Below are 19328 nucleotides of genomic sequence, written 5' to 3'. Positions count from 1 at the left end.
CTGGCTCTGGTTGCCACGATGACTGCTGAGCCAGTCCGTTTTGTGGTGACTTATATGTTTGTCTATTCTATTCTATAGACGCATTTTTTTCTACCCAGATAGATGGTATAGTTCGAATATCGCGATCGTTTTTCTCGTTAGTCATGGATTTGTACACATCACAGCCGGGTTTATTTGTTCTATGATTTGCAATTGTTTCATGGGAAGATTCGTTCTAAGTTGCGTTAGAAAATATAAATTATCATTCAATTCGACCATTTGTTTCCCGCAAATCAAGGCGTCAAATATTGTTTCAACGCGATTGTTCAAGTCCTTCAGATAACATCAAAACTCATCAGTCATTAATTGGTCACTAATCTTATAATTATTTGAAAGTATAAATCGTTTAAGTCTAACTGTTACGCTGAGTATAATATTTCACTTTTCAATTACATATAATTTCGGTTCTATCTTTCCACAGCCGGCTGCCTAAGATTGAATCATTTATGCTAAACTCATCACCAAATAACAGGGAACAGTTTCAACATCCTACCCGTCGTCATCCTACTTGGCCGTCGACGAGAAAGCTACCCCTACCTGTGAAACATGTTTTTAATATATGAATTTTATTTTGCTGAACGCCTCAATAATTTTTAAACAGAACATAGGCCGCACCCTTTTTCTATTGCAATCCAAGTAGAGTTTCTCATTCCCATTTGCCAATCAGAATTAGTTGATTTGAGTTATTCAAAAAAAAATAATTTAAATTTCCAATGAATCTGATAGAAATATTCATCATTTGTCATGATACCTGTTGGTATCAAGAATAAGGGAATATTTTATTCTGTTTATGTAAAAGAACGAAATAAAACTAGTTGTTGTTTGTTCTGCTATGTTTTTTTTTTAATTTCTTAGTATTCTTTATTAGAGCAATTCCAGCTCAAATCAGGAATTGTTCTGGTACTTTTGTACCCGACCCTCTCCGATTTCAATGAAACTTTGTAGACATGTTATCCTAGGCCTATATAAGCCATTTTTGTGTACCGTAAAACGGGGTGACTTTGATAGCCGGGGTGACTTTGATAGGTTTGCGATTTTTCCGCAAAATGAAGAGTACAATTAAAATACGTAAGGAATGGTTTAGAAACATACTGACCGTGGTAGAGAAGTGTTCAAAGTACCTCAAGAAGAACTTTTCATAAAATTTTGACAAGTTTTAAAAGTTAGTTAACTATAGTTAAGAAAATGTTGATGAAAGTCATTATTTTAAACTTCTCAAAGTGTCATGATTTTCCCAATGAACATGATTTTTAATCGGAAAATGGAATGCATTTTCGGATTCTTTGGACAATTTTCCACTAGGAGAAGGTTAAAAAAGTTTGTAAATAATAAATAATATGTATTTTTGAAACACATTTAAAAAAAAATCTCCAAATTTATATGCAATTTCAGTTGAACAAATTTCATGTAAAATGTGAAAACTTGTGATTCGTGCTTTGAATTCAGTATAAAATGCAATATAAATCGATAATTTTATAAACAAAACTAGTTTTAACAAATTTCAGGCAAAATTCCGACTTTTTAACAATTTTACCTAAAATTTATATGTATTTTGCTAAAAAGCTTATACATTTAGTTAACTAAATATAAACATTGATTTTTTTTCTCAAAAACTATATCAGCTTCTTTAGTGATGGTACATTCAACGTACAAATAAATTTTGAACATCTTAAATATGATTTTAACAAGAAAAACTATGACTATCAAAGTCACCCCGGAATTAAAACTAAGAATTTTTAACGTAAATATTTTTCTAAACATTATTGAAAAAACTTTTTTTCCGAAATAGTACATGGACTTTGTGTAATCTACCCCAGTACATGTTTTAAAAATAATAATCTCGAGAAAAACCTTACCTGTTGGAAAATATTCTAAAAACAAATTGAAATCCTATCAAAGTCACCCCGGTTTACGGTATATGGAGCCAATAGTACTCGAAAACAACATTTGAGAAGGGCGTAAGGTATTTACATATTTTTGTATTTTGTAATTTAAAAATTACTGTATCTCGAAGCCGTTGCGTTGTATCACAAAGTGGTCAAAGACAAACTTGTAGGAAATTGGACGGGCTTTCTAAAAAAATACACTGAAACAAAAATACACGCCACATCTATGGGATTTTTTGATTTTTAATTCTGAAACTTAAATTTAAAGGTCATGTCACGATTTTTTTTCGTTCAAAATTTTTCAGGAAATAGCCTAAAATGTTTCCAAAAGACGACAAAATGCAGGATGGTATGTCTCTCCTAAAAAAATAGAAAAATCGTTTTGTAAAACTGTTTTTTTGAAAAGTGGTCAAAACTTTTCAAACCCGGTAGTGGGAATCGATTCTCCAGACAATTTTACATAAAATCCCATATTGACCATTGTCCTATGTCAATCCTTGGGAAGATATAGCGGTTTTAAAAATAAAAATGTTGAAAAAACGGGATTTTTGGTGGTTTTTGGCAATTTCTATACACACAAAAAAATATTTCCGAATGTTACATCATTTATGATGTAACACTTTTGCACGTCATTAAACATTTAAATTTAAATGCAATTTGATGTAAAATTGCAACAAATTATAAGTAAAAACATGATTTTACGTGTGATTCAACCGTTTACGTCGAATCTCAAGCTTACATCAACTGAGTTTATATGTGATTCATTTTTTCCGTGACGAGTAAATTCGCATATTTTTTTCTGTGTATGACAGACTTGGTTTCTCAGTCTCGTAAATATTTTAACCGGAAAACTCGTCCAATTTCTCATAAGTTTGCCTTTGACAGCATTTCAATTGGCTGTAAGGGCTTACAGCTAAAAGCTTAATTACATTGTTTATAACTGAAAATAGAATATTTTTTTTCAGTGTGGTAGAAACCAGGATAGTAAATTTAATTACCTAAATATTTACAAAAACGATATAAATCAAAAAGCTGTCAAACGCAAACTTATGGGAAATTGGACGAGCTTTCCGGTATCAAAAAAAAAAAAGAAAGAAAGCTAGAAATCAATAGTTTTGTTATGATTAAAATAAAATTTAAAAAAACACACACACATTAAAAAGCAACAATCTCTTGTCAAATATACAAAACAAAACTTGTTGTCTTTAACACTGTCGTAAGTTTGCTAAAAATTTCAATTTTTAACTTGTAATTCCACTGTCAATTCCATCGCTTCAAACTTCACCCTTCCAAACAATTCCCAACTTCGGTTGTAAACATGCCTTATCCCAAGTTCGTGTCATTTATCAGAGAAATCTTTTTCCTGGGTTCAGCAAATTTTACTTTGCCCCCCGAGTTCAATCACATCTGGAAAGTTTCCGCAGTAATACGTTAGCCCATGCAAGCAGATGACAAACATCCTCCCCCTCCTCACCTTACTCTACCCTTGTCTGCTGTGGCAAGGAAAAACTAATTTTCACTCCCCTCCCTCAAAGGGCACAACTTTCTTCTGGCCTTCAGTTTTGCCAGCTTCGTCATCGTCGCCGCACGAATTAATTCATTTTCCCCATTTTCTTTGGGTGGTGGTAATTGAGGGGGTGGAATTTAAAATTTCTGGGTTTTCCCCTGGAATGAAAATGTGTCACCCTTGGGTTGGACCTTGCTCTATTATGGAGGGGGAGGGCAAAATTGTCGAAAGTGTTGCTAGAAGTTTTGGTATCAATTAGGTTTCCTGCAAAGATCGAGTTCTGGGAACTGTAATTTATGCTAAATTTGACAAGAAACCATCCCAAAGTTACACATCGCCAACAGATGGGTCGACCTTTTTTTGTGGGTATCACTTACAAAGTTATGATAAAATTTAATGGAGAAAAAACTTGAAACATCAGAAAACAAGCAACAATGTTGCTTGGCTGGGTTGGTTGGTTGGCTGGGAAACCACAGTTTGGCCTCAGTAATAGAAAGGAAAGAGTGGTAGATGATTCGAAAGCTATGCAAAACAGTTCCACAGTTTTCCCAATAAACATTAATTTGATTATTTTATGTGGCAGACGAGAGGGAAGGAATGCGGCTTCCCTAAAAAACCCTCAACGTTTTTGATGAGGAAAATTATGGCTTGAAGTGACGAGAATAACTCAAGGTCTGAATGATTTTTAAAACACTAAATGAAAAGATAGATTTAGAGGCGTCACTGTAGTGCGTTAAAAGTGAACGAAACGTCGATTACCCCTGACACGTCCAAACTGCCCCATCATGCGTAATTAATTCTGTCACACGTGGCCGGGATCCGCCCCCCTCCAGCGTGAGGACACTTTATCCTTGCTCCCAGTTGAGCGTATAGCTCGAAAAAGGCACTCAACCGAAAAGCTCCGCGCTCCGTCACACCTCGTTGTTCTGTCATTTTGAAGAGGCGGTCCCGATGATATTAGCATTCGATGGCGTCCAGCAAAGCCAACAGCCCATTTTGATGAATTTTCATACAAACAGGAGGGCGGGAGGGAGGCCTTTGTTGTGTCAAATTTCCAGCCCACTTGTAGGTAGAGCTGTTTGTCCTGGGAACAACGTGGTCGGCGCCGCCGCCGCCAGTGGACAAGACAGGAAGCGGAAGCATACATTCCGGCGCCGCCCCCGGTAGACTGGTGCACAAATATTCGCCAATGTGCACCGTTGGAAATGTTTCATTTACGATATTCAGTTATTCTGATTTTTATTTAATTTTTTTTACATTTTGTATATGAATTTTGTCAATTTTGTCAATTTTGTCAATTTTGTCAATTTTGTCAATTTTGTCAATTTTGTCAATTTTGTCAATTTTGTCAATTTTGTCAATTTTGTCAATTTTGTCAATTTTGTCAATTTTGTCAATTTTGTCAATTTTGTCAATTTTGTCAATTTTGTCAATTTTGACTCAATTTTGTCAATTTTGTCAATTTTGTCAATTTTGACTCAATTTTGTCAATTTTGTCAATTTTGTCAATTTTGTCAATTTTGTCAATTTTGTCAATTTTGTCAATTTTGTCAATTTTGTCAATTTTGTCAATTTTGTCAATTTTGTCAATTTTGTCAATTTTGTCAATTTTGTCAATTTTGTCAATTTTGTCAATTTTGTCAATTTTGTCAATTTTGTCAATTTTGTCAATTTTGTCAATTTTGTCAATTTTGTCAATTTTGTCAATTTTGTCAATTTTGTCAATTTTGTCAATTTTGTCAATTTTGTCAATTTTGTCAATTTTGTCAATTTTGTCAATTTTGTTAATTTTGTCAATTTTGTCAATTATGTCAATTTTGTCAATTTTGTCAATTTTGTCAATTTTGTCAATTTTGTCAATTTTGTCAATTTTGTCAATTTTGTCAATTTTGTCAATTTTGTCAATTTTGTCAATTTTGTCAATTTTGTCAATTTTGTCAATTTTGTCAATTTTGTCAATTTTGTCAATTTTGTCAATTTTGTCAATTTTGTCAATTTTGTCAATTTTGTCAATTTTGTCAATTTTGTCAATTTTGTCAATTTTGTCAATTTTGTCAATTTTGTCAATTTTGTCAATTTTGTCAATTTTGTCAATTTTGTCAATTTTGACTCAATTTTGTCAATTTTGTCAATTTTGTCAATTTTGTCAATTTTGTCAATTTTGACTCAATTTTGTCAATTTTGTCAATTTTGTCAATTTTGTCAATTTTGTCAATTTTGTCAATTTTGTCAATTTTGTCAATTTTGTCAATTTTGTCAATTTTGTCAATTTTGTCAATTTTGTCAATTTTGTCAATTTTGTCAATTTTGTCAATTTTGTCAATTTTGTCAATTTTGTCAATTTTGTCAATTTTGTCAATTTTGTCAATTTTGTCAATTTTGTCAATTTTGTCAATTTTGTCAATTTTGTCAATTTTGTCAATTTTGTCAATTTTGTCAATTTTGTCAATTTTGTCAATTTTGTCAATTTTGTTAATTTTGTCAATTTTGTCAATTATGTCAATTTTGTCAATTTTGTCAATTTTGTCAATTTTGTCAATTTTGTCAATTTTGTCAATTTTGTCAATTTTGTCAATTTTGTCAATTTTGTCAATTTTGTCAATTTTGTCAATTTTGTCAATTTTGTCAATTTTGTCAATTTTGTCAATTTTGTCAATTTTGTCAATTTTGTCAATTTTGTCAATTTTGTCAATTTTGTCAATTTTGTCAATTTTGTCAATTTTGTCAATTTTGTCAATTTTGTCAATTTTGTCAATTTTGTCAATTTTGTCAATTTTGTCAATTTTGTCAATTTTGTCAATTTTGTCAATTTTGTCAATTTTGTCAATTTTGTCAATTTTGTCAATTTTGTCAATTTTGTCAATTTTGTCAATTTTGTCAATTTTGTCAATTTTGTCAATTTTGACTCAATTTTGTCAATTTTGTCAATTTTGTCAATTTTGTCAATTTTGTCAATTTTGTAAATTTTGTCAATTTTGTCAATTTTGTCAATTTTGTCAATTTTGTCAATTTTGTCAATTTTGTCAATTTTGTCAATTTTGTCAATTTTGTCAATTTTGTCTCAATTTTATCTCAATTTTGTCTCAATTTTGTCTCAATTTTGTCTCAATTTTGTCTCAGCTGTTTTTTCGTGTTATTTTCCGTCTCTTTTATGTCGCTGTTCGAGTGCATGGGGTGATTGGTCATTATAATTAAATAATGGCATTAGTAGTGCGGTGCCTGTGTGGACGCGCAGTCCTGTTTTTTTTTCGTGTTATTTTCCGTCTCTTTTGTGTCGCTATTTGTGTACATGGGGTGATTGGATTTCTTCTTCTTCTTTTTTCATTTATTTTTTGTTCGCGCGTTCGTTGGCTGATGAATTTTATTTTTGTTCTCTTTATATAGTTTTCGATAGAAACGATCCGATTTTTGTTTTTTGAGACAAGCAAGTCGTATTGCTGGATTAAGTCCTTTCCATATCATCGAGGATCGGAAGGCACGTCGACGGATATGTTTTAAGGCTTATGATATAAAATAATTTTAATGAATGAAGCCCTTCCTACATCACCGTTGATCGGAAGGCACGCCGACGGAGAATTTCTGGAGAATCGCGGTCGAATTAATACTATATTTTAATCCCTAGATAGGTATCTTTCCGCAGCCGGCTGCCTAAGATTTTTAAAATTTCAACCGATAAACAAATTGCTCATGGTCGCATCACCTACCACAGTGAATCCTGACCTCATACCCATCTTACTAACCCCTCAAAACTCATGTGATACTTTGTCGGAGACGCAGTCGATTTGGCGGTCCCATCACTCAAGTATCGGCTAACATTCCCATCCACTTCCCCGTGTCTTACCACTGGTCGTGGCCGGCGTCGGTATTGATCAGCACGATAGGGACCTTTGAAAATTGCGAAGGGGTGATGATTGGTTCCTACTTCTCATCTGTGGTCCACGGAGCAATGTTTGGGGGTCCTGGTCAATAACGAAGTAGCAGCTACGGGTAGACACCAATGCTATGCTATGCTATGCTAATTTTTTTTACATTTTGTATATATTTTTTTTGGTAACAAACCTTGCATCCAACTTTGATTAAAAACTGAACATTACATGCAAATTTGTGTAAAATAAGAGATGCTAATCATTTGCTAATCCCTTCAATTCAACTTTTTGATTTATCATTTTGTCTAAAAAGACTTGAATATACATTTCTCATTCGAAAATTTAATCCAGATTAAAGATCTAAAAGAAAGAAAAATTACAGCAATTGCCATGTAAAATTACTTTTTTCTATCAACCGTGCCAATATTGGCTTTGCATGAAGGACTCGTTTCGCTGCCTGGGTGGTTTTATCGTCTGTTTTCGCACATAAAAGGAATAAATTCAATGCATTTGATATCGTGCTAGGGGGGGGGAAGGACAAGTGTGGTCCACGTTATGATACCGGCTCGAAGCAGCACTATAGTGGTTGTAGTACTAGCAACATAACCGATGCTTCCCCGGCTCCCGTAGAAGTTGTGTCTCCCTTCTGGAAGCAAGCAGATTCATTCATTTATCGTTGTCTTCTGTGAGTTGGAGGGTTGTAGTTGGTGATAACAAATGCGCGTTCCAACACATGCTGAATTAGGGTGATCCTAGAATAAGGTTTTATTTAAAACCTTAAAATGCCTTACAAGGATTGCATGCATTTAGGATATTTGAAGACATTAACAATTTGGAACGTCAAATGATCACCCTAACACACACTCACTATTGGCATCACATATGGATGGGTGTGGGAAATCGGATTCAATGCAATCACGGAAGCATAATCCCCCTCAAACGTTCGCGAATACGATTCAAACGGCACTAGACCGCCTTCTGGTTGTATAAAAAAAAATCATGTGGTGCTTATGCTCGCAAATGAAAGGCATCGCAAGGAGGTGTTTCATTTATCAATGTTTGCGAGCAGCCATTTGTGAGTAATGGCATCGTGGAGTGCCTTTCAAATAACTCCGATGATGAGTCATTAGTGGCTTGCCGTGTAGGAAAACTCATCACGTAATTATTGTATGATTTATTAATTGTCGGGTTGAGTGGATTGGCTTATGCAGCAAGTCTAATTCATTAATTTCTCGTATAAATTGAATTTTTAACAATTGAGCAGTTCTTTTAGATTTCGGTCATTCGATTTTTTTTTGTATTTTTTTATCCGACTGAAACTTTTTTGTGCCTTCGGTATGCCCAAAGAAGCCATTTTGCATAATTAGTTTGTCCATATAATTTTCCATACAAATTTGGCAGCTGGCCATTCAAAAATGATGTATGAAAAATCAAAAATCTGTATCTTTTGAAGCAATTTTATGATCGATTTGGTGTCTTCGGCAAAGTTGTAGGTATGGATATGGACTACACTGGAAAAAAATGATACACGGTAAAATTTTTTTTTGGTGATTTTTAATTTAACTTTTTGTCACTAAAACATGATTTGCGAAAAAAACACTATTTTTAGTTTTTTTTTATTTTTTGATATGTTTTAGAGGACATCAAATGCCAACTTTTCAGATATTTCCAGGATGTGCAAAAAATTTTGAGCGAGCTATGAATTTTAGAATCAATACTGATTTTTTCCAAAAATCGAAAAATTGGTCGCAAAAATTTTTCAACTTTATTTTTCGATGTAAAATCAAATTTGCAATCAAAAAGTGCTTCAGTCAAATTTTGATAAAGTGCACCGTTTTCAAGTTAAATCCATTTTTAGGTGACTGTTTTGAAAATAGTCGCAGTTTTTCATTTTTTTTAAATTAGTGCACTTGTTTGCCCACTTTAAAAAAAAATATTTTTGAAAAGCTGAGAAAATTCTCTATATTTTGCTTTTTTGAACTTTGTTGATACGACCCTTAGTTGCTGAGATATTGCCATGCAAAGGTTTAAAAACAGGAAAATTGATGTTTTCTAAGTCTCACCCAAACAACGCACCATTTTCTAATGTCGATATCTCAGCAACTAATGGTCCGATTTTCAATGCTAAAATATGAAACAGTCGTGAAATTTTCCGATCTTTTCGAAAAAAATATTTTAAAAATTTTTAAACCAAGACTAACATTTTAAAAGGGCGTAATATTGAATGTTTGGCCCTTTTGAAATGTTAGTCTTGGTTTAAAAATTTTGAAAATATTTTTTTCGAAAAGATCGAAAAATTTCACGAATGTTTCATATTTTAACATTGAAAATCGGACCATTAGCTGCTGAGATATCGACATTAGAAAATGGTGTGTTGTTTGGGTGAGACTTAGAAAACATCAATTTTCCAGTTATTAAACCTTTGCATGGCAATATCTTAGCAACTAAGGGTCGTATCAACAAATTCAAAAAACGCAAAATATAGAAAATTTTCTCAGCTTTTCAAAAATATTTTTTCCAAAAGTGTGCAAACATGTGCACTTTTTAAAAAAATGAAAAACTGCGACTATTTTCAAAAAAGTCACCTAAAAATGGATTGAACTTGAAAACGGTGCACTTTATCAAAATTTGAAGTACTTTTTGATTGCAAATTTGATTTTACATCAAAAAATGAAGTTGAAAAATGTTTGCGAACAATTTTGCGATTTTTTGAAAAAATCAGTATTGATTCAAAAATTCATAGCTCGCTCAAAATTTTTTGCACATCCTGGAAATATCTGAAAAGTTGGCATTTGATGTCGTCTTAAACATATCAAAAAATAAAAAAAAAATAAAAATAGTGTTTTTTTTGCAAATCAAGTTTTAGTGACAAACAGTTAAATAAAAAATCACCAAAAATTTTTTTACCGTGCATCATTTTTCCCCAGTGTAGTCCGTATCCATACCTACAACTTTGCCTAAGACACCAAATCGCTTCAAAAGATACAGATTTTTGAATTTTCATACATCATTTTTGTATGGCCAGCTGCCAAATTTGTATGGAAAATTTTATGGACTTCTTTGGGCATACCGAAGGCACCAAAAAAGTTTGAGTCGGATTAAAAAATACAAAAAAAAACCGAATGACCGAAATCTGAGAGAACTACTCAGTAACAATAAACTTATTTTGCGAAAATTCTAACTTTATCATATTTTGTAATAAATAATCAATTTTTCATAAGAGTACCGTATTTTTTGATGAAGGTACTCCAATTATGTAAATTTCAGTTTGGGCAATATATATCAAACAATTTGACATTTTGCAGGCATTTTCATTGTTTTAGAGTGATTAAATGAAATACTAAAATTATTTCAAAATACCGGTTATTTTTAAATTCAAACTCAAATTTTAAAAATTTGCAATATGGGTACTGAAGGTTTGAAATCTTGCTCATTGTTTTAGAGTTTTAGAATGAATTACTAAAATTTTCACAAAATAACGTATTCTATTGAAATTTCCTTCAGCTTAAAATCGTTCGATAGTGTACTCATTAGATTGGCTCGCAGTTATATGGAAATTTTAAAAAATGATCAAATCAATCTAGAACAAAGTTTGTTTATGCCCTTTGGGCCTCAAAACAACCCCCTAAAATTTGAGAGCGAATGGTTTCGTCGTCGTTGTTGTGTTGGTTTAAAAAAAACAGTGGAAATATAAATGATAAATATCAAAATGTAAAAAAAGTACGTATTTCCATACTTATTCCCATACAAAATTGATATGCAATGCGCAAATTGTAGACGCAACCAATCGTTCCCAAATTTCGGGGAGTTGTTTAGGGACCTAAAAGCAACCAAAAAAAACATGTTCTGAAAAATCAACCATCTTGAGCCATTTTAATACTTATATTGCAAATTATGAATATTTTAGCAATTTAAAAAAATACGGTTTTTATGTGAAAATTTGAGCAATTAAAAAAACTGTAATAAAAGTGAAAGAGCATACCAAATATTGGATTGCAAATTTTTTATCTATGATGCAAATTATGAAAATTTGAGTATTTTCGAAAAATATGATATTTGTGGCAAAAAAATGCAATCCGAGATTTTGATGTCTATCGATGCCTTACACTATAACGCATCTCTGAGCAAAAAATGAAAACATTCGCTAATGTGGTTTTCGAGACATAGCACTTTTAAGATGATTCATCCGATTTTCAATAAGAAACCAAAACAATTTCAGCACTTTAGATAAAATGCATTTCGAAATAATGATGTATTTTGCTTAATATGACTGTCCAGAAACTCTGGGCCAAGTTTCAGAAGGTTTGCTAATATAGTTCTCGAGGTACAGCCATTTTTAATTGCTATTTCCGAAATATTCTTGGAAAATCTATATAATCGGAGTGAAAAAATCGGCAAAAGCATCTTTAAGCGGCTGTATCTCAAAACCTACATCAGAAAACCATCTGAAACATGACCCAGAGATACTTGACAGTCATGTGAAGCAAGATCGATCATTATCTCATAATTCATATTCTTTAAAGTGCTGAAATTGTATTGATTTTATACATTTTCTTATAAAAAGTTGGAAATAACATTTCAAAATGGCTGTATCTCGAAAACTACATCAGCAAACCTTCTGAAACTTGGCCCAGAGATACTTGATAGCCATATAAAGCAAAATCCATCATTATCTCGGAATCTTTGAAATGCTGAAATGGTTTATATTGTTTTGGTTTTCCTATTGAAAATCGGTTGTATCGTCTTAAAAGGGCTCACAATTTTTCGGAAAATCTTTTTAACGCTTAATTTGCGATCTGGATTACTGTGTATTGAAAAACCAAATAAAAATTTTATTGCGACTGATAAATTTAAATTACAGTGATAAAATCAATTGACATTGTTTCTGCCAAATGATTGTTTTATCAAATTAACATTCCCGGGAACAGACATGAGTTCTAACGATTTGGTTAAAAAAGTCTTTTTGGATGCACGGTTGTTTAAATACTTTCTAATAAATATAACTCACTTACCTTGAAGCTGAAGTTACTTCTCATTTCACTTGATTTATGACAATCTGAAAATACATTAAAACAATCCAGGATGACTTAAATTTTAAAATCCTTTTCTATTTTCCCCTCATGTATTGAGAAAATGCTGCGAGAATGTTTAGGTTTGCTTTTCACTTTGAAAAAAAATCTGCAAAATTTCTTTCATGAAAAGAAACAGCGATTTTTTATTTTGTATCATAATTACTTATTTATTTAGTTTTTCATTTTTTTTCTTCTGTAAAGTAGAATTGTAGTTGTTTTCCTTTCAGATTTATTTTCTTCTTCTTCTCCTTCTTCTGTACCTTTCCTTTTTCTCCTTAACCTTGCACTACAATTAATGTTTGTATAGTACTCGAGTTCAGTACGGCTGAAAAGTTGGTTTATGTTGCTGTCGCTTGATTTTTTGTTGTTGTTGTTTACTTTAATTTCTGGTATGTATTCTCAGTATGTGTTTGTTTGTGTGTGTGTTTTCTACTTAATCTTTACATGTTTTTTTAAAGTATGTTTTGTTTTATTTTCCTCTTTTCTTATTCATGTTTAAAGGCTATTAGTGGTTTCTGTTTTGTTTTGTTTTCTTATGTTGCAGATTTCTTATTGTTTGGAGTACTAGTTGCTAGCTTGTTTTTGTTTGTTTTTCTTTACTATATATTTCGTAACGTGTGTGAGTGTATAAGTTTGTCTTGTAATCTGCGTTCTCTCTCTTTCTCACGGTCTCTCTCTCTCTCTCTTACTCAGGTTTAGTTTATTTTGAGTGGATTTTACTTTGCTACCAAGGAGGGGATTCGATTTGATTCATTTTTGTTTGTAAATGTGATTTCTGGGATGGTGTATGAGTGTGTCAGTAACCAGTGTTGCTGGTTTGATCTCAAATTCTCTCTCTCTTTCTCTCTTGCTTGATTTCTGTAACATGATTTCGTATAATGCTTACTGTTTTACTTTAAACTTACGCGGCAAACTAAAAACAGTCAACTAATACTACTCTGACTTCCACTTTAATATACGATTGGCGGTATCGTTAGTTGGTAGAAGTTACTTATTTTTTGTTTAAATTTTCTTGATTAGGTTGTGAGTGATAATTAGCAGCGCTCGCGCTTGCAATAATAAGTTTAACTTTAATAATAGTAATAAATAATTTCTATCAGAGTTCTTCTGCTTACCACTAAATTCCTACAAACGAAACAAAATAAGAAAAAAATCTTTCACATTCGCAAGCCTACAACTATTTCCTTTGCTTTTTCTTTGCCTAAACTTTCATGGAACTGAAATTAAAACCGACACTTAGTAATTTTGAATTTCATCCAAAACATTTATATTTTTGACTTGACTTTTTATTTTTCTCTGAGTGTATATGCGTATAGAGGTGTGTGTTTGTGTGAGTTTAGTTTTACAATGATTACGTTTTGATTTGATCAAACACAAAAGCACAAATCTGTTTATGAATTGGAATGTGCCCCATCTTTGCTGGGCCTGGTTGTGATTTGGAAACAAAATAAAGTAAAAATCGAATTTAAAGTGGAAAACAATGATATTTTTTCATATGGAAACTTGGTAGCGATATTTTTTGACGAAAATTGGAAGCAAATCGTCATGATCGAATAATGATGAACATAAGTAGCATGACAGGAAAATCAGGAGGAACCTATACCCATTGAAAATTGGAATTTAGATGAAAATTGGTAGCAGGAGGTTGGTAGCTAGACGAATTGGAGACAAACAAATTGGAAGCAAATGAAAAAAATATGTCAAGATTGAATTGTTTTGGTATCGAACTGATGTAGCATCTTTTTGGTAGCGAAATTCTGAAAGAGCATTTAAAAAATGATAGCAAAAACTCGAATATGAAAAATTGTAGGCCCCCGACGAAACCTTGGATGAAAATTGGTAGCAAGTGGGTAGCATACCAAAATTTATGCTATATTGAAATGAATCTTTCTCACTAAACACTTTTAAAAAGGTAAAACATCATGATCGCCATTGAAGTTAATGTTGGTAGCAATTTAATAACACTTTTTCAAGATTGGTAGCAAACTGTGACGACCGATTCAACAGTGATCAAATTGGTAGCGATTAATTGAGGTAAAATTGGTAGTAAATTGTGACGGTCATAAAAATTGAAATTGATTGCAAATCGAAGTGACCAGTTCTGTTGAATCGTTATTGTAGTTTAGCTATTATGAAAATAGGAAGTAAATCGAAACAACCAATGCGAGAACACCAATGAGATCAAATTTGGTAGCAAATTGTGATAATAGTTGAAAAATTGTAGAAAATCATGCCAGTCAATAAAAACTAAGTAAAAAATCGACATGCTACTGCAAGTAATTTGTTACAACCATGTTTTGATATCAATTTGTTACGATATGTGAATTGAAATTGGTAGCAAATCTAAAGAAAAGAATGACCAATAGAACTTTGGTAACCAAAGTAAATTAAATTGCTATTCGGAAACGAATTCAAAATTATTTAAAAGGCCGATGAACTTGGTAGCAAATCGTGCCTGACACTGAAAGCTAGTTGATAGCAAAAAGTGAGCAAATAAAAAAAGAAAAAAATATGGAAATTAGCATCTTTTCAATCGAATTAAAATTAGTTCAAATTCACTTAAAAGTCGTGCCGTTCAACAAATGGTCAGCCAGATACAAATTCGCAAAAATCTAAGTCATTGCTTGGTATTAAACTTGTAAAAAAAACAGGAGAAAATTGGTAGCAAATGGTAATCAATCCTGACAACAAAACGGGACTTGGATGATGTTTCCTAGTGAATCGTAACGATCAGTTTGTACCAATTTACATTTTCACTTGTCGGTAGCAGAACCAGACGACTACTAGAATTGGTTGGTAGCAAATCGTGTTGATTACTGTGGCGCAATTTGGTAGCAAATATAGTTTGCTTTCTTTGGTGGAATTTAATAGAAAATTGCAAAGGCTACCATGATGAAAAGTTAGAATCAGTTATAATCTTTACTCGATTAAATATTAGTACTAGAGCCACCAAACGGTCATAAATTTGAAAATGGTAGCAATTAAATTTCAGATGGCAGCCAGAGAAACTTCAAGACTTCAAAAGAAAAGAAGCTCTTCTACATCCCGTACAAAGTGGCTACCAATTATGTTAGATAACGCAAGAAAATGACGATTACTTGGAATAGTTTTGGTAGCGAATTATGATTACTGGTTTTGATGAATTTATGTTCACTATTCAATCGCAAAATAGGAAAAAAATAGTAATAATTGGTAGCAAATTGATAACATACCGAGGTAATCACTTTGACGGATTTCAGCAGCAAGTTGTGAAGGCTTTTAAGATGAAAATTTGCTTCATTGGACTAATATTGGTAGCAATTTGATTTAAATTGGAAATGAAGAATATTTGAACATCTAAGTCATGAAATTTTTATCTAATCAAGAAGGATATTCTGTAAAATATGGTTACCAATAGAGGCGAACCATGAAATTCAAAATGGTAGCAACACAGGAAATGGTTCTTTAAAGGCGTTTGGTAGCGAATCATAATGGCCAGCTTCTAACAGTTAGAATCACTGTTTGTAAATAGGATAGAACGTCTTCTCGTCTTTGGTAGCAAATCAATCAAGATTACCTCCTTCGATGGATTTTGGTAGCAAATTGAGATGGCTACCAAGAAAAATAATATTATCAATTTCAGATGTTTTCTTTGTTGAAAATTGGTAGCAACAATCTCACAGCTGATAATAGTCGCAAATTGATTTTAGTTGCTGCCAATTCTACGACAAAGTCATGAAAAGTATGAGCTCAATTGAGTTGACAGCCTTTATCTGTTCGTTTCCCGGGATAAATTGAACCAAATTGAAAGGTCATTTATTAGAGAAGACGAAGCGGCACCCTAGGGGAAGGGAAACCTAATTAAAAAGCAGAGTTTTCCACTTGACCCAATCACGCCAATTCAGCACTAAATGAGAATAAGGGGAGAGGAGGAAAATTCAAAAGTGGTAGCAGGGGGAAAATGAAGAAATGCAGAAAACATCTCAAGTGGAAGCGGATCCAAATGGTTTGGATGTATTTCCTAACAGCGAGATAGGGTGGTAGTACATGCCTTGGATATCTCGCTAGAAGAGTGTCAAATAAATTTTAGCCTTAATGATACTACAGCTTCCTCACTACGTCGCAATCACTCACGGTTCTCACTATCTCGTTCATTCCCTTACCTTTCTCGCTCGCTTTCCCACGTACACTTTTACTAATAAAATTTCTCCACGAGTGGATCTCCTGGATTTCCTGGATTTTGCTGTATATCTGTCTTCTCCGCCGCGCTCCTCCAATTCATCTCAATTAAAGTTTCTTCTCCCTCCCGTGTCCACTTCTCTTTTCCCCTCTTAAGAGTTACGTGATTTTCCACTTACAATCAGTTTAACATAATTTGTACATTGCGTTCTTCTCAGTGTGTGTCTGTCTGTTCTCAGTGTGCGCTACCAACCGCTTCTCCTGGTAGCTTCGACGTTAATTATGTTAACTGATTTTGATTTCCGAACCCCCCTCGCAACTAGTCCAGCTTGGCCTTCTTGGCGTCCGGAGCGCCATCTACGGAGCTTTCATCCTCCTCGTCCTCCTCCTCCTCATCTTCCTCGTCGTCTTCATCCTCAAACGGCGTCGACCGCTTCGCACTGCTCTGCGAGTCACCACTGTCTGCGGTCACCTCGTCGCTGTTGTTGTTCCGGATCGTCGTCGTGGCCGTGGTCGTGCTGGGCTTCTCCAGCGAGTCTTCGCCCTCGTCCAAGCTGTCGATGTACTTGTTGTTGACGACCACGCCGACAGCGGCGTCCTTGGAATCTGACGCGTCCGAGGTAGCTCCACTACCACCGCTCTTGCCCAGTTCCGTTTCCAGGTTGCTCTCGTCGGACGGAGGTTCCTCAGCGGTTGTCGTGGCAGCGGGAGTCACGTTGTTATTCCCCGACCCGTTGGTAGCCGATATCGCCGTGGGATTCCTCGAGTAGCTATTTTTGCTACCCGCGACGGCCGCCGGCATGTTATCGAGCAGGTCCGGTTGAAGCTCCCGCGCCACGTAGTGCGTCCACAGGGCCAGTTCGACGTTGTGCGGGGACCACTTCTTCGCGACCTTCGGCGTATCGCCGTTGCTACCGCTGCTGCTGCTGCTGCTGTCATCATCATCCCCCTTCTTGGAACTACTCACCGGGCCGTGCACCTCCTCGTTCAACCGGTCCGTCGTCGCCTGAATGTGCTGGACAAAGTTCATGTACTCCCGGGTCGTGTAGTCAATGCCCTCAATCTCCGGTATCGCCATCAGGCACTCATCGGCCATAAACGGCGCAGTTTCCGGCGCGGCCGCCGCCAACAGTGCGGAAGCCATTGTCGTCCCGACGCCCTTCAAGTTGGACAGCGCCGTAATCGCTGACTCCAAGTTCGGCAGCTTCTTGAACGCCTTCTTCGTCTCGGCCATCACCGCCCGCGGTGTATTGACCTTGATCAGATAGGACAACTGCGGGTAAAACTTCCCCCTCGTTTGCTTCCACTTCATGCACTGGACCAGCTCGTCGTGGATCATGTGGGCGTCCTTGCCGCGCTTCTTGATCAGCGCGGGCAGTTGGTTCTGGTACCAGTTGTCTAGCCGGATCAACTCTTCCGGTTTTTTGCACTTGTTTCCCGCGTACAGCTTGAGGACCTGTGGATACATCGCAAGCACGAAATCGAACTGGTTGGAGCTGCCGTTGACGAAGAACGAAGCGGTGTCCTTGACGGAGGTCATTTTGGAGCGGGAGTTTAAATGCGAAATGATGAGGTTTAGGTTAGTTTTGAGATGCGAGATCCGTTGCCGCTGTGCTGATCATCTAGATTGGTTAGAAAACTGATGGAAGAAGAATTGTAAGTATGGGAGTAATTGAGATTTGATGGACCTCGTCGGAGAACAGAACAGGTTAATCGAGATTCGAAGAAACTTATGTTATGATATCTGAACCCTTAGACAAATTGTACAAAATCACTTCGCATAGACGCCCTTGTTTGAAACATTGAGCATGTGGGTTATTAGAACTTAACAAACTGTTGTTAGCTATCGGCTTGGACGCAAGGCGTGGTCAACAAAAAAACTTGCAATCAAGCTATCAATCAGACAGATTCTAGAATACAGATCAAAAATACAAAGACCATAAACAAACATTGCTTTTGCATCGTTTTTTGCAAGCAGTGACATAACCATACTTTTCGGACCCTCCACAAACGTCAACCCGGAACAAAGTTGTTGCCAAATATTTTTTCCGGATCTCTTCCGGAAAAAATCCGACAACAAATTGACTTGGTGCGTAGGATAATGCAGCAGCATAACCAAACTTTTCGTATCCCCCAACAAACGTCAAACCCATACACACTCTAAATCAGAACTATAAACTTAAATACACAGCAAAAAATCCGATGGTAAAATCGCATGCCAAAGCATGCACATCACCTTCGTCAAAATAAACACCTAATATTACACACTGCATGTACAATTTTTGCAAACACAAAAAAAAAGTTGCAACCGTCGGGATTCAAACCCAGCACCAACAGTAAGGGCTGGCGCCTTAGCCCACTCGGCCATCAGACCGATGAAAAGCTGTAAGGATAAACGCATATATGATCTTGCCATTTTTGTCAAGTAGGTTTTTCTATACTGATGGGCTACATATTTCAGGGTGTAAAATCACATAAAATTGCATAAAATAATGCAATATTTATTTTACACCCAGGCCTTTTACACGCAGCTAGATTACTACTTTTTTAGCTGTGTAGTATCTTTGACAGGCTAAGTTTTTGGTTCAATTTCCATCCAATTGTTTTCTTTACTAAAACAGTTTTTTTGAAAAGAGGTCTAAGCGTCTAAATTTTTAGAAACCGATCAAAAAATGATCAGTAGGAGCCAACTATCGTAAAAAAAAAAAAATTTTAAGTTTTTTTTTTGTGGTGTTTTTGGCAATTTTTATATGACAGGCTTGATTTTTCAGTCTCGGAAATATTTTTAACGGAAAGCTCG

At 34.7% G+C, this 19328-nt stretch overlaps 2 protein-coding genes across 3 annotated transcripts in view; both read right to left on the bottom strand.

The window, feature by feature from the left end:
- LOC120413043 (protein tincar) overlaps positions 1-19328 on the bottom strand; it is a 385369-nt gene that overhangs the window by 191614 nt on the left and 174427 nt on the right. For both annotated transcript variants that reach the window (XM_052709629.1, XM_052709628.1), the window contains exon 3: positions 12311-12354. The gene's annotated coding sequence lies outside the window, so the exon portion shown is untranslated. The remainder of the gene's footprint in view (positions 1-12310; positions 12355-19328) is intronic.
- Positions 12950-18164, bottom strand: LOC120413069 (uncharacterized). Its single transcript, XM_039573772.2, has one exon. It carries the CDS (start codon positions 18066-18068, stop codon positions 16848-16850), a length of 1221 nt encoding a protein of 406 aa, XP_039429706.1. The 5' UTR covers positions 18069-18164; the 3' UTR covers positions 12950-16847.

This window comes from Culex pipiens, chromosome 3, assembly GCF_016801865.2.
Source record: "Culex pipiens pallens isolate TS chromosome 3, TS_CPP_V2, whole genome shotgun sequence".
In the NCBI taxonomy this organism is placed as follows: Eukaryota; Metazoa; Arthropoda; class Insecta; order Diptera; family Culicidae; genus Culex; species Culex pipiens.
This window is presented reverse-complemented; position numbering and strand designations above follow the sequence as displayed.

Excerpts from the sequence above, each read along its gene's own strand:
- LOC120413069 (XM_039573772.2), bottom strand. The coding sequence starts at position 18,068 with ATGACCTCCGTCAAGGACACCGCTTCGTTCTTCGTCAACGGCAGCTCC.